The sequence below is a fragment of the Corvus moneduloides genome, chromosome 1 (genome assembly GCF_009650955.1).
Source record: "Corvus moneduloides isolate bCorMon1 chromosome 1, bCorMon1.pri, whole genome shotgun sequence".
Lineage (NCBI taxonomy): Eukaryota > Metazoa > Chordata > Aves > Passeriformes > Corvidae > Corvus > Corvus moneduloides.
The window spans coordinates 67,284,068-67,299,898 of record NC_045476.1 but is presented as its reverse complement, the minus strand read 5'-3'; the positions used below and the strand labels follow the sequence as shown (position 1 = coordinate 67,299,898).

The window sequence follows — 15,831 nt, the reverse complement described above, 5'->3', positions numbered from 1 at the left end:
ATGGCTTTTGTTGCAGTTTGGCTTCTTACTTGCTGTGTGACTGTAAGCCAGATTCTTTCAAAAGTAGTCAGTTGTTTTGGTCTTTCCAAATTTTCAATATGTAACCATAGTGTTTTGAAATGAGTGCCCTAAAAACCTTGTGACTCAACTCAAAGTAAACGTAGACACTTTGGTTTTAGGACAAAAGACACCTCAGCTCAGCTGATGCCCTTTTATGGCTTCAAAGTTCTCCAAGTAACCGCAACCACCACATTGTTTGGGAGGAATGTGAAAAGCAGATGAAGATATGACATAATATGATACGATACGATACGAGATATGATATGATATGATATGATATGATATGATGTGAATGCTCATCATTTCCTTTTGAGGCCTACTGAAACCAGTTGGTTCCTTTGCCCTCAAATAGCTACCTCAAATATAATGAACTTTCCATTGGAAATGCCTTTTCTCTAAATAGTCAGTAGAGGCATAGATATATCTGTATCTCTGTCCTTAAAATTCTGGATGTGTCTTCTCTCTCCATGAATTGCATGCGGAATCAATGGCTGTGTTAGCCAGGATGGATTCCTTAACCTTTCTCTCCCTATTCTGACAGTTTTTTGTACAGAGTAAAATAATTGATCTAAGCAGATTGGATTTCAGACCATACTTTCACTTTAGGGTAGTTTAGTGTTAGAGGTGATTCATCTGCTTTCTTATGTCCCTCTTTTTTGTTTCCTCTCTTTTTGGAGAGGGTGTAAAGACTGATGCAAGTAAGATATCCTGTTATCAGTAACTGGAAATTGAGATCCCAAAAGAGAAGCTGCTGTTAAAGGTATAAACCATACCATCTATTTTTTATTCACTGATACCACTCAGTGTTATGTGCTTTTGGATTTAAGATAATTTTTATTTGTATCTGCATGACCTGGTAATCACTGAAATACTACTAGGGGAGGAGATTAGACAGAAAACTGTATTCTTGTCATACAAGTAGCTGGTAATATTTTAAAGCACCAACACCTGTGGTGCTAATAGTTGCAGCCGGAATTCATACAAACATGCCTGAAAGTTACTGATGGAACAGATACTGCACAGTGTGACTTTTCATAAAGTGGCAAAGCATCAAGAACACACAATGAATGATTTCAGTATGTTATTAGACCCATGAGTACTCAACAATTGTTATCATGGATTAGGCGGCACTTCAGAACCTTGAGATAGTTGTCGATTTTGTGGGAATCTCGGCGGAGGCAGTGCAGCAGGTTGTAAAAGGCAAAGAGTCTGGAGTCCTCATCAGCAAGCTGCAGGGATGGAAGTCCGTCCCATGGAGTGTAAATGTCATTTCCGACCTCCCCAGAATGAACCTAAATACACAAAATGGTACTAATAGTAAATGATAGTGAACCTGACTGGATGTAGAAGGTAGCATTTAAAATGCTGTCCTTGAAGAATGCTAGTTACTATTGTATGGCTTCTAATGTGCTTTCTGTTGTGCCTCACACTATTCCATACAATGTTCCACATCTTCATTCAGATTTTGAAAGAATTTGTCAGATTTTCTGGTTTATTTCCCTAAAGCATGTAAAAAGCATAACTGTCTCAGTAGTGTTTTAAGAGAACTAGTGTGCTAGCCAATATTCAGGGAAACCTGACTTTGCAAAGAAATAAAACCTTCCTTCTTGCATGGACTCATCAGGGACATTTCTCTTTGGCTCCCTCCACCTTCAAAACTTTGTTAACACTTGTTCTTAGAAGTTGTTTGTGTGAAACCAACAGATTTGTCTCAGCCCTTATCAGACAAATCTCTCAATAATACATATTCAGAAGTACTGGGCTTCAGATTCCATTAAAAAAAATGCTGAGTGATACAATGACCTCTAATGTTAGAAAACTACATGTAGGAACTCATGTAGTGAGCTAGTATCTGTGGTGAAGATTGGTTTAATTCTCCATGTTTGAAGACAATCATTCATTTTCTCATATCGCATAAATCTACCTTTCATAGCAAGAAGGAAGTCTGTGCCTACTGGCGCTTGTGCACCATCCTTATTTCATACAAGTTGTACTTTGTAAAGACACATAGGAGAATATGTGTCGCTATAATCCAGTTTAAGCAAAAGGCAAAAAAACCAGACCCACTATAACTCAAAAATGTGGTTTGACACTAATGAATGTGCCAGTCTTATCTCTTTCAGTAAATAATGTGAATGAGAAGGTGGTGACAGGGCAACTGGAGCAGCACCTAACTTACTCTTATCTGGAATCCTCACCTGCACCCTTTTTACACATGGATGTGTGATAGAGATGTATTTGATTACACTGATAAATGTATTTGTGGCCTGGATGGTATAAGGTTTCTGAGTGAAGAGACACCTCACTGAAAGAGAGACCATGAGCAATCTAGTGGAAAGTGGTGGATACAATGATGGTGGCACTCTTCATGCTGTTCAGCTGCTCAGAGCAGTGAAGTCAGAACCTCTTGTCAACATCTAACTCACTGACAGAATGATAAATTCAGCGACTAACAGAGGCCCCTTTAAAAATAAACAAGCAAGAGCTGGTTTTATTCAGGAAAGCTTTCAATCAATTACTGGTAACAAGAGCTATTCAAGTATGGGTTTTGTGAAACAACAGCCTTGTTGTCTAAACTTACAAATATAGGGGGAACCAAGTCTGACACAGAGTCCAGAGGAATCAGTGTAGTGTGAAAAGAGAAATGAAAGATATCAGGTTTACTTTGCTGTATGCCACATCTTTGCAATAGCCCAGACTCCCAGAGCTGTTTTAAACACAGTATCTGTTTCCAAAAACTATGCATAATACCTATTTGTATACAGATAAATATAAATATGCTAAAACACACACACACACATATATATATGTGCATATGGAAAAAATGGAGATGCCTTGTTAAACAATCAGGATTGCAAATTGAAAATACTCAAAGATAGAGTGACCACAGCAAGTCCTGATGATTACACCCTCCCCTGAAGCATGACTGGGAGTATGATGGATTATTCTCTGACAATCATATCACATTGTCTCTTTAGAAATTGCAAGATAGCAGAAGAAAAGAAAGCTGAAAGAAGAAAGCTGAAAAGTTCTCAAACTCGACTATTTTGTCTCCCTCTTTTATCTTCACATCTACTGTTTCCTTTCATATTCCAGGCAGGGAGAGCCTATCAGTGTATGTGTCTTCCTTAAAGCAATAGGCTGGAAGGGTGTTAAGGACCTAATACTTACCCGCCCAACGATTTTCTCCATTCCTTCTAGAAGTCGTTTGTTTTGTTCTTCAATCTCCACAGCCTTCCAGAGAATCGTTTCTGGAGCTTCTTTGATTCTTTGTACTTCAGAGGCCAGATGGATCAGGGGATCATTCCAGGAGCGCAGAACTCCCAATATTAAATTCAGTAGGTCTTCATGCTGCTCATCCATAGTAAGGAAAGGCAGTTAAAAGAAGAAAGCTAAATTCTGGTAACATGTTTAGAGCAGTGTCCTCAGACACTGTGATTTAGGAACTTATTCCAGGACCTATCACTGTATGTGGCCTATAGCCTAGTCTTAGATAGCTCTATGCAATTGCATTTTTGAAGTTTGTCATTGGTGTCATCATGTTCTACAATATTTGCACAAGCCGTATTGCAGCGGAAAATATAATCGAATACTCTCAACATTAAGAACTAGCAAGCATAACTATGTCTCATCTCTGTGAAAGCACACCCAGAACTCCTTACCTGATTTTTGATGAACATTTTAAAATCCACTGATCATTTTTATTTTTTTTTTTTTTTTTTTTAGGTTTAGTACTGACTGGAAGGTGCACATTCTGGGAAACCACTAAATAGCTTTTATTGCCTCTACATAATTCATCTGTCCTCCCCTTTGAACAGTAGTGCTTCCAGCAGTAGCTCTCTGGTTTTAAAAATTGTCCTTTCTTGTGGTCCGTAGGAATTCATAAAGCTTATGGTTTAAGGTAGTGGCAGTATTAAACCTTTTCTTCTTTGCTAGATGCACAACCCAGGGCTGTGAATTCTATTGCTCCCAATAGAACATCTGAATGACACACAGAGAAGCTGGCAATACTGTGGGATTGAGAAGATACCACCACCATGAAACTGATAGAGATTTCACTCTGGAACAGCCCCATTTATATCACTCTGATATTTTTCTCTCCTGAGAATTTTCAAATTGTATCTGTGAGCATAGGCTGAACAAGATTATCTTCATCTTCACTGAAGTTTATGATTATTACAAATGATGTATGTATGTAGTGTGTTTCTCTTTACAGATATTTTGCAGATTTTCACACTAGAGTCTTTGTATTTGAATGATGATGTGACCACTTTTGCCTACTGGTAACATCAAGACTATATTTTCAATGCTTTTTTAGTAATGCCAGTGTTTTGAGTTACTGGAAAACTATTTATCTCTGTCTACATACAGCGATGTGTTTTTATGTTTGTAAATATATTAATTGTTTATAAGATGTTTTAAAATAATGTTTAAAAGTTGTAGTGTTCTCAGCACTGCACAAGCATGGTACCTGGCATTGCTCCATGAGGTAGTATTTTAATTGGAAATAAGATGCAGTGATTACATGTACCATACAGGAAATGGAAGGTATGATGAAAGTCACTGGTACTTATATATGCTGTATGGTTTGCAACTTAGTATCAGCAAATGTTAAATCAACTTTGGCTTTTTGGTGCTTTCCTCTTCCGGGCTTTTTTATTCTGATAGAGCTGATCTCCTTCTCACTCTGACTGCTGCCTAATTGTTCCATAACCCTCCTTCCCTGCCTTCCCCTGTTCTGTCTTACACTGAATGACCCTAGAAATGAGACTTACATGAATCTGCTGAGCCTGCTCCTTATCTTCAGGAGTGGTTAAAGATGCAGTGTGGCAGCTATTGACAGCTTTTGCAACGAAACCCCGGCCCTGGGCGTAGCGTTCATCCTGCAGATCAGCACGGACAGGCATTATTGAGACAGAAAGGTAAGAGCTTCTGCTCAAACACTGTGCTAGCTAATTGTTGTTCCATAGCTTTTATCACTTCTTTTATGCTTTAATGGTCAAAAGTTTCTGGTGAGTCTCTAGAGTGGAACTGGCACCCCGCAAAAATATATGTTCCACAGATAAAGAGTGATGGGAAAATGGTATCTTTTAATAGAGGTGCTGGGGATCTTAGCAACATTCAGGACTATACAGATTTGGTTACCATCGGGACTATCACTGTCTGTGCAGCAGTCATATTTGTTTACTTATTGTATGTTAACATATGTTTGTGATTAAAAGTATTAAATTGGTGTTTTATATTTTCTTGCTCTCAGGAAAAGAGTACTTACAAATTCATTGAACATTTCCGAAGAGAGGAAGTGGATGTAGTGTGAAAGTTTAACTGCTCGGTCAAAAAGTTCCTCAAGGGAAAGTTGGCAATTGACAGATCCATTGGGGCAGATTGGCAAAGAGGTCACTCCTTCCTTTGTCAGAAGCATGTGGGACACCAGAAGGACCACCAGCAACAAACCTGTTCCAGTTTAAAACACAGCAAAATAGGCTCACATTGACTTGCAGGTGCATTTGGAAGTGGCTGTCAGAGCCAGGTGCTGGGTGATTTGGGCTGTGCTGTCACACAGCTCAGAGTACCCCCTGTGCTGGCTGCTGACCAGCAGTGGAGAATGGACACACTGTAATTCTGTAATTCTCTCATCCTTTCTCCCCTCTGTCATCCTGATGCTATAGCAGAGCCTGTTACAGAGTTTGAGGAGACAAGGTAACCTGTGCTGCATGTACAGTGTATTCTGAAGTATTTTACTGTGTGTCTGAATTTATACCATAGTGATAAAAAGAAGAAAAATCAAATCAAACTTCTTCACAGTGCAAATACAGATACATAATTATATTTGCACAGATACATAAGTTTGGAAAATAGATTGGTCTTTTTATTTTTTTTCCTTCCTTTCTTTCTTTCTTTCCTTTTTTTTTTTTTTTTTTACTCCTCCTCCCAGAGGTCCTTTTCTTCTTTGAAAACATTTGGAGTTAAAATTAATTTTTGTGAGAGAGTGGGGTTAGGTCACTCTTAAGGTTGTGATTGTCCTGGGAGTTTCTTCAAAAGATTTCCAGCAGCTGTGCTTCTTTGCTCGTTACAGTTTAACCCTAAATTTCCTACTTCTAAGAAATCAGTGATAGTTTTTGTCTTTTCTCCCTGAGCTTCTGAAACTGATATAAAGAACTTCTCCTTATCTAAAGCACAAAGCCTCATCTGTTTAAAACTTTCCATATTAACTTAACAGAGTTAAGTTTTTATTCAGTGAAATAAAATAGACAGAAAAAAACAATGGAAAATAATTAAAAGAGAATATTTGGTAAATGAATGTACTTGTTCTGAGACTTTACTTCTGGAAACTGACCCGTTACCTATATTGGTTCACTAGACTTATTTATAATGCTAAATTAAGTGTATTTCATAAATCAACAAAACTATCCGTAATGATATAATGTGATGTTTCTTTCTATCTCTACATTAAAAAAATGTGGATTTACACAATATTGAAGTAAGCCTTCCTTCTCCCCCATGGCCAAGGTACATGCTGCACGCTGCAGTTAGGAAAGTACTCTGAGGAATAACTCTATGAATAAGAAAACCTGAGACTTGTTGGCTTGGAAAGTTGACAACCATTAGGAAAACATTAATTTGAACATTAATACATCACCTCTAGACTTGTGGATAATGACTTCCAGTCATAGCCTTCTGAGTGGTGTAGCAAACCTGTCCAGATCCAAACTTTCACATGAAGGTGTGACATCCCTCAAGCCAATTTTCTGTGACACTGCCCAATGCAAAGGTACTCTTAGAAGACAAAAGGAATCAAGTTCCTTTCTTCAGGTTTCACCCTATCTGGAAAACTAGGGGGCTGGAAGACCTCAGTTTCTATATCTGTTACATTTCAGCTGCCTCCTAGTTCAATCAAAATGGAAAGAAATATAAAATTTATCAGCAGGTGAATGTCAAAAGTCTTACCTTTCAGTGAAGCCCCCTTGGTGCTCATGGTAGGGATCCTGTATGATGACTTGCTTTACCAGAAAGAAACCTCAATACTTGCTGTTATTCTCTGCACATACCACTTTTATATACACCACCCAGGGTCCATTTTGCATACATTCAGCAGGTCGTGGAGTTTGCCTCGATAATTACAAACATCAAATTGCCTTTCTTCCACATTCATATTCAGTATTTTTTTGGTCCTTTTTTTTTTTTTTTTCCTTTTAACTGTGAGAGGGAATTTCATTAGTAAGTTGAGCTATGGGATCCCAAGTTTGATTGAATGAAGAATGTGTCAATATTTTGCCCTGAATGAGGTAAAAAATGCCATTGATCCTAGAAATCTCCAGTTCTGAGACAGGTATTCTCAACATTTCTAGCGTGCTGTTCCCATTACCCACAATACTCTTCTCATCCTTTCTTGTTTCTTCAGCCACCTAAGCTTACTTACGTTAAAATTCTGGCTATTTGTGGGAGGCAAACAGTGGTTTGCAATGTCCCCATTGAGAGAAATAGCATAAATTGTACAGAAATTTATCCAGCATAAAACGAATGCAGGCTCCTGGAAAGACAGGTCACTATCTGTAAAATTATAGATATGACATTTCTGGTAGGTTAAAAAATATATTGCACAGTACAAATCTCGGTATAACTGATCCTCAGTCTGAGAGATGTTTAGAGAAATAGGCTGAGTTTTTATATTGAAAAAGTAATAATTTAGAAGAACTGAAGAAGTAGGAGTTATATGTTTACTGCTTAATCTGAAATGTCTCATGAATAAGTTAGCATTATCTAAAAAGAAACAAACCCCACCTCTACAAACCCATGAAATTATTTTCTATATTCAAAAACCCTCTGCGTAAAAGATGGGCATTTCCACCACATGCAAAACATGTGCTGTCGTCAGCAGTGAGGTTTGTTCTCAAATCTGATGCGTCTGTGGTAACCTACAAACCAGCCTCAGCAGGTTGGCCCTGGTTTCTCCTTGTGTGAGGCTCATCTGCATGAATATGTTAGCAAATATATAACCTTTCATCTGTTTCTCAGGTCCATTTACCCATGAAGAAACTTTCCAAATTAGATGGTCATAATGAATAAGGTATACAGTGTTAACGAATTTTCTTGCCTTTAGACAATTTGTTCCATACCTGTAGAACGGATATACATACAACTCAGAATCCTTCATTGTTTCATAACTGTGGACAGGATTCTGAACAAGGGAGAAGAAAAGTAAGGCATTTAGGGAAGGCATTCCTTGGGAAACAAGATGCTTAGGCAATAAATCAGAGCTGGTAACAGGAGCTCTACCTTTGCTAAGTTCTAGGATGTTTTCTAGAACAGTTTGTTCTGCTTAGAGGCTGCACTGTTATTGGAAATTGAAGTTCTGCTGAGTAAACAAAGCAGTTGTTGTCTGCAGCAGGAAAAGTGGCAATTTGATGAAGGCAGTAATACTAGAATGGGGCCACAGCAAAAGCTCTAGAAAAAGCAGTTGTCTCCTAAACTGATTTAGTGGCTTATAAGCTTGATTTAATTCAGCTTCATTTGAAAACCTGCCCCAATAAGATTACAGGTGAGACTGAAAAATCCTGGTATCTCACATTAGAAGAGTCCTGTGAATTAGATGAACAGTTCTCAACCCACCTCTTGCTCTTTCATTTACTAGTCTCCTTTTCTTGGCATTCTGAGGGTTTGGTAGTGGGGCCAAAATAAGGCACACAGTTAATTAATAGTCGGGACTAGATAACAAAGGCAGCAGGTAAACTCCCAAGGCTGTCTTTTCCGTTTTTGGAGAAGGAGACCTCTCTGAGGCCTGACGGCATCAGCTGAAGTCAATATCCTCATATGACCTAGCTTGGAGAAGAACATGTCTTTTTCTGTGTAAATGTAGACAAGCACCTTAAACGTAGATCACAGGAGAGTGGTTTATTTGAAACAATTGCATGACATTTTAATTAAAACATTCTACCACAAAATAATATACTTTAATTTTCTCTTGCACCTTTCATCCTCAAATACTCTACGAACATGAATGGATTAAAATTGTCAGCAATCAAGAATCATAGGCAGGAGAGAAGACACTCTCCATAAAGTAGATAAGTATAAAGGTGAAGTTCTTTTGCCAGGTGTGAGAACTGACACAGAGGTTAAGTTTATTTGTATCTGCACAGGAAGTCTTGGGGGAAAAAAAAAAAAAAATTCCTGATTCTCAGACCTGCACTTTAGGTGAAGAACATAATTTCTTACTAGTACCAAAAAAGAAAAACAAAGGTGAGAGAAAGAAAAGAGAGGAAAAGTTATAATAACCAGAAATAAATATATTAAAATACTAATTTTCTTTTATAAATTAGGGATTTGGTTCTATTTAAAAGTTGAATAAAAACTTGAAAGTAGCTGAAAATGCTTCCTTCTGCCTTTTGAAAGGGACCTGGCTTTATAGAAGTATATGGAAGAAGTAGTATGAAACTTGGCATCCCATTGTCTCTGATTATTCTCTGAACCATGGAAAGGAAGTTCATCCTAGCCCCCAGTAGCCATCTAATTTTAACAATAGCTCAAGACAGCACTGTAAATAGCCGGAGAGTTATCAGTACTGAGGGAAAAGCCTCTGGAACAACTTGAGGATCTACAAAGCAGGGCTGTGATTAGCAGCATATATATAAAAAATTATCACATTCCTTTTATCTTCAAGATCTTTCCTGGAAATAAAATGAGTAGTTTTTACCACCCAGTGTAAACAATATAACAAAAGCAGGACTTACTATAGGCAGACTTTATTGTATAGCCTTTAGCTCATTATTCATGCTTCATAGGCATTGCGTGTAATGTATCGATATTACAGATAACAATATTTAGTGCTCATTTTTCACTAACCTTATCTTTCCATCTCATATCAGGTTGAAAACCATAAATTAGACTGTGGCATCTTGATTAGGACCTATTGATCAGTACTGAAGATCGAATATTCCTATTTCATTTTACTTTATTTAAAGTTTTTGAGATATGCTAAGTCTTGTGTCTAATTGATGGCTAATGCAGAAGAATGAAAAATCTTATCTAATAGACTAGCTCCTTACTTAAACTACTTAAGTAGTTTAATTGAAGACTGGTAATATCACTTGATTTTGACTTTTACTTACTTGGAAGTATCTGTCTTTAATTACAGAACATTAGTTGATGCAGAAGTTTGAAATGCCAAATTTTTGTTATGTTTTTGAAAGATGACTCCCAAGTGCAGATCATGCAAAGCTGAATGTTCAGAAAAATATTCCTGTATGTGATCTAAATGATTGACTCTTTGGATACACAAAAATAAAAAAAAGGATTTGTGTGTTCTTGTGTTCTTGTTTTGCACATGCAATGAGATATACAAGGAAGGCCAAGGCCCCTCTGGAATTAAATCTGGCAAAGGATGTCAAGAAGAACAAGAAGGGCTTTTTCAAATACATGAATAACAAAAGGAAAGCTGAGGATTATGTGGGCCTGTTACCAAACGGAAGGGACACCCTGGTAACAGAGGATGCAGAGAAGGCAGAATTGCTGAATGCTGCCTTTGCATTGGGACATGACCAGCCTTCAGGAATCTCTGACCTGGGAGCCCAGGGTAGAGGAGTGTTGGAAGGAAGGTTTTCCCTTGGTCAAGGATGATTGGGTTAGAGAACAACCAGGCAAACGTGATGTCCACAAGTCCATGGGCCCTGATAGGATTTATCCACAAGTGCTGAGAGAATTGGTGGACACCATAGCAAGCCTGCTCACAATCACCTTTGAAAGTTGGTGGCGCTCAGGAAAGGTGCCTGAGGACTGCAAAAAAACGTCACTCTGGTTTCCAAAAAGGACAAGGTAAGAGGACCCAGGGAACTACCATACAGTCAGCCTCACCTCAATCCCTGGAAAGGTGATGGAGTACCCCATTCTGGGGGCCATCTTTGTCCACATGGAGGACAAGAAGGTGATCAGGAGTAGTCAGCATGGATACACTAAAGGTAAATCATGCTTGGCCAACCTAATTGCTTTCTGTGATGAGCAAACTACCTGGATAGATCAAGGGAAAGCAGTGGATATTGTGGAAAGCAGCTCTGTGGAGAAGGACCTGGGGGTCTTGTCTTTCTTTTATAAAATAGTTGCTAAGTTATCCTGTCAACTTTACTTAGTGGTTGGCTTTGAAAAGTTGAAAAACTGTTTTATCTGGATCAAAACCAAATCCTCAGAGCACTTTAAATTTTCATAAGATCATAAAACCATATAATGGTTTGGGTTGGAGGGGACCTTAAAGTTCATCTTGTTCCAACCCCCTGCCACGGAGAGAGGCACCTTTCACTAGACCAGGTTGCTCAAAGCCCCATCCAAACTTGTGGAAAATAAATTTGGAAGAGGAACATAAACAGAATATTTTGTTTCAATCTAGATAGATAGTTTTAAATGAAAAATGTTTTGTCTTTCATGATTACTCCCTATAAGGTCCATGAAACTTTTGTGCAAAATTTAAGTGATCTTCTAGGAGTCTGTTAAACAAGGGCTCTTTCTTCTCCCATCTTCATCATATAGGGAACAGGAGAATTTTAAAAACATTCTTTCCAAATGTTTGTCTCAGCAAAACCAGCAAAATGGGGATTTAATCCTTTCTTAGCGTGCTCTCTGCATGCAGGCTGGTAAAAAATAGATAAGAACATAAGGAAAATAACTCCATACGGAGAAAAAAAAGGTGGAAATCTTTGGGAGATTTTCAGTTTACTTTTAATTCACATACCAGTGTGGTTTCATTAAATTTCAGAAGTAGAAATAAAAATGAAATGGCAGAACATGTTTTAAAAATAATTTATCAACACTGCCACTATGATGACATACATCTAAGTACACCATGAAATATTAAGTGTGAATCCCAAGTAGAATTCCAGCTAATGATAGCAAAAACCCAGGGGACTTTGCAAAGAATGGAGTAAAAGCTGACTAATATATATTGGTCCTGATACTTGAAGTTGTTTGAAGCCTGTGGCTCAGTGCTCCCCAATGCTGTATCTGTGTATTATCAAATAACTTGGCAGTATGAATTTGATCTGGATCACGCATAACTGCATTATGGCACTTCAGCTGAATTATTGAGAGACCACGTTACAGTACTTATCCTGGCCTGGTACTTGATACCAGATTTATCTGACCCTTGGAGGTCGGATGATAAGGATCTGACATCTGCTAGGACAGAGATGCACTACCAAACTTTTGGTATAAATGTGAAATGGCAGACTTAGCCCATGCTGGTTCAGCGTTTAATGTCATGTGGTTTATTTATAAGGTATTATTTATCCAGTACCTTAAATCCAATTTTCCTTTACCAGAGGTGAAAACTAGTGATTTTGAAAGTGAAGACAAAGGGGAATCTCCACCCTCCAAAAAATCTTTAGAATGGATTACTGGGACCATTGCTGTGTAGTTGAGATTTTGAGTAGTTGTGACAGCTTCTTCTGTCTACCCAGTTTGAGTCTTGTTCTGCTTCTGGGATGGTGGAATAACATGCTGTGCCATAGTTGGCCTAATTGCCAAAGCTGTGAGATACAGCCCAGTCCAAATGAAGAAGTACACTTTAAGCACACTTTAAGATACTGCTATAAAAACATCACTTTTTAGTGATGTTTAGTGTTTTAGCTCTTAGTCTCAAGAAGTATGCTTGACTCTGAAGCACACTGAGCACCATAGCTCCAAAGACTGAAGACCTTGTGTTTTAAATAGTTTCTATGTTTTTTGCTTGTTTTCCCACACATTAGCTTTTATGTATGATTTGTTTCCCTTGACAATGTTCAGCTACAATCATAGCTACAATATGCTACAATCAGGTTATTTTCCATAAGATCCAGATTTCAGCTAATCATTCTTCAGAATAAAGTAGAATGAGTTGCAAGATTTTACTTAGGGTAGGCATACCAAAGTGGAATTTACTAGTGGGCTGGGTAATTATTGGTATTGGTTTAAGTGTTATATTTGTGTAGCACATTTCTAATAAAAAGTAAGAAACAGTAAAATTACCATCAGAAGGCTGAAATTTTCCTGCCAGTAAGTGGGGAACAGGAGAAATAGAACTTGGTTTAAGTATTTGCATATTTTTAATTCTATGGATAAATGCATCATTGGAAAAATATTTCCTTAAGTGCTTTGTGGAACTACAGTCTGTAAAAGTAAGAGGATGTTTTTTTCAATTGCAAATACATTGAAAAGAATACTGAAGTGTGCACAGAGATTTTAAGCACATTTGAACAGGAAGGTATTTCCAGTTTGTGGTAAGCATGCTTCTGTTTTAGCATGCAGTATTTGATTTTAGTAATGGATAGTAACACAAAATGGCAAATGGCAGTTTTGTCCCGCTCTTTAGAAGTGCATTTTGTGAAGATGCATTTTTCCTCCTGATGTGAAATGCATGTGAAATGCTCATTGGTCCAAAAATTTCTGATATATATGTCAGGATTGAATGGAGAGTAAAAAGTGAGTAGAATTTTTTTGGGGGCTGTGGTATTAGCTGAAAGCAAAATAACAAGCAGAGATCTATTCTGATCTTGCTTTTTTCGGAGGATCTTACTTTTAGCTATGCATTTATCAGAGGGAGGATTCTCATTCAGAGGATTGCTCAAAATCCTCTGTTTCATAATGGAATGGAAGTAATACTGAAACAATGTGATGTTTACCTTATTGTCTTTAAGGAAGCATTCAGTGTCAGTTTTCTCTGAGTGATTTCAAAACCTATCACATTTTCTTTACTTCATTTTTTCATAACTGTCTCTAAACCTAATATATAAAAAACCCCCAAACATACAAAACCCCAACAAACCCTTAATGGATGAGGTATATGTGTATCAGGCATCTCCTCTCCCACAGGAAATTTGGAACTTCAAATCTTATTTAGTATCTCACTAGAATATTTCTTCTACCTCATTTTTAAAATATTTAAGTTAAGCTTGTCATATTTATTGAACCCAGGCTAGAAATTAATATTGACATAGATTTTTTTTGAAAGACATGTGAAATTATTTTAGTAAAATGCATTGAACTACTTCCTAAAACTATTTTCTTTGAGGGAAAAGTGGGAAAATAGTTATTCTGTTACTAGATATTCTGTGCTATTAAAAGGAATTCTGCTACAAGGTAAAAAATGCATGGAAATACATATAGATATATACAGCAGGAATAGGCCATGGTAAGTTCTGTGCCGAGGTTGTCAACTATTCCAGGGCATCTGGCAGGATTTGCTTATAACTTCAAAACTTATAGCTGATAGCTATATTGGACATTAATTAATATAAGCAAAAAAGAAATGAATGTCAATAAAAACGAAAACAACTGAAGCTTTTAAAGGAAACATTTTTAAACAGAAATAGAAAAAATATAGTCAAGAAAACTTTTTAGTAGCAGACATCTCTAACCAGTCCTTAAAAGGTCAAATACATTAAATTGCACACCTGCAGCACATTTTTATGTTTAAAAATTCATTAAAAAATATTGAAGGTGCATTTTTGTTCAATCTCTTCTTTAATGAATATATTTGCATATAATCACAGCTTTTCTCCTTTAGAGCTTTCTTACTCATTTCCTAAGTCCTCAGTCTGTAACCTGATCTTGTGGGATTTGCAAAGCTGAGGCCAAAGTCACCATGGAAATGTCATGACACTGCCATTTTCGGAAGTGCCTGGTCATTTTAAGTGGCTGATACGGTGCAGCTTCGTGGCTGAGCAGGAGCAGGAACGTCAAATAAACTGTGCAACTCACTTCATTAGCCATGGATTTTTGTGTAAACAGGAAGAGGTAAAGGAATTGTTGCCTGTTTTGTCTATGTATTTTACTTTGGTTTTTTGAAGTGCGATTATAAATTCACTATTTGAGCTTCCCTTCAAACACAGCTCTTCCCAAGGCACGAAGGCTTTGATATTGTTACAGTCCTCCTTGGGAAAAAAATCAAAAAACACAACAGCAACCCAATAGGAGGGAGCAGAGTGCAGCACAATCTTTGCATGACTTTCTCCTTACAGATTTTCTGATTCGGCTGTGGTTTCAAAGCTTGGGGCTAATATTCCCTGTGGAGCATATTTCAAGAGTGTTTGGCTTTATACCTGTGAAATACATCAATACTATCCCACCTTCTAGACAGCAGAAAAGATAAAATTTTCCTAGTGAATAAAATTAACTTCTTTCTATCCTTCACAAAAATGAATATGCTAAACAGAGGTAGTTGATTAAAAAAAATAGACTTAAAGTAATTCTAATTAAAGGACTGAAGTTTTATTCAAATTATTATATTCTTTCCTTTAAAAAAAACCTCAACATCCTGCCAACCTCCTTAAACTTACGAGTTTTTAAATCAGTCTTTAGAAAGTAGAGGAGAGACCTGTATCAAAATAATGCATTTTTACATTTGTATTTGCTGTGAGGGATGCAATCATAGTATTAAAGATTTCTAATCTACCCTAAATCTTATAATAAAAAAATATTTCAGTTATGTGTAGGAGAAAGAGAGCCGGGTTACAATTAATGATGATCGAAGAACAGAACATCTCAGTTTTTGAATATTTATTTCTCATCTTTATAACAGTGGAGCAAAAGAATAGGTCATGTTGGCTTGCAAAATTAAATGAGTTTGCAGCACATTTTGCCACTATGACTCTTGAGTTTGTGTGTAGACATATCCTGTAGCTGGATCGATTATTCACACATGGCTGTGAGCTGATGATTCCAAATAATTATATGGGGATGAAAAGATGGCAGAAGGTTTTTTTTACTTTACATCAGACTTGTTCTGGAGAAAAAATCATCTTAAGGTAAATC

General features: G+C 37.2%; 2 protein-coding genes across 10 annotated transcripts in view; one reads left to right on the top strand and one right to left on the bottom strand.

Annotated features, from left to right (window-relative positions):
• LOC116446410 overlaps positions 1-10,361 on the top strand; it is a 300,266-nt gene extending 289,905 nt beyond the window's left edge. For 8 of the 9 annotated variants that reach the window (XR_004241218.1, XR_004241220.1, XR_004241215.1 and 5 more), the window contains 2 exons: positions 3,787-4,982; positions 5,318-10,361. The gene's annotated coding sequence lies outside the window, so the exon portion shown is untranslated. The remainder of the gene's footprint in view (positions 1-3,786; positions 4,983-5,317) is intronic. The other variant, XR_004241216.1, reaches the window with a different exon arrangement.
• On the bottom strand, positions 867-7,367 carry PRL (prolactin). Its single transcript, XM_032114174.1, has 5 exons — positions 7,009-7,367; positions 5,333-5,514; positions 4,836-4,943; positions 3,232-3,411; positions 867-1,352 (listed from the first exon to the last, which is right to left on the bottom strand). The coding sequence occupies exons 1-5, from the start codon at positions 7,034-7,036 to the stop codon at positions 1,161-1,163; spliced, it is 690 nt and encodes a 229-aa protein (XP_031970065.1). The 5' UTR covers positions 7,037-7,367; the 3' UTR covers positions 867-1,160.
• Positions 10,362-15,831: the final 5,470 nt, after the last annotated feature.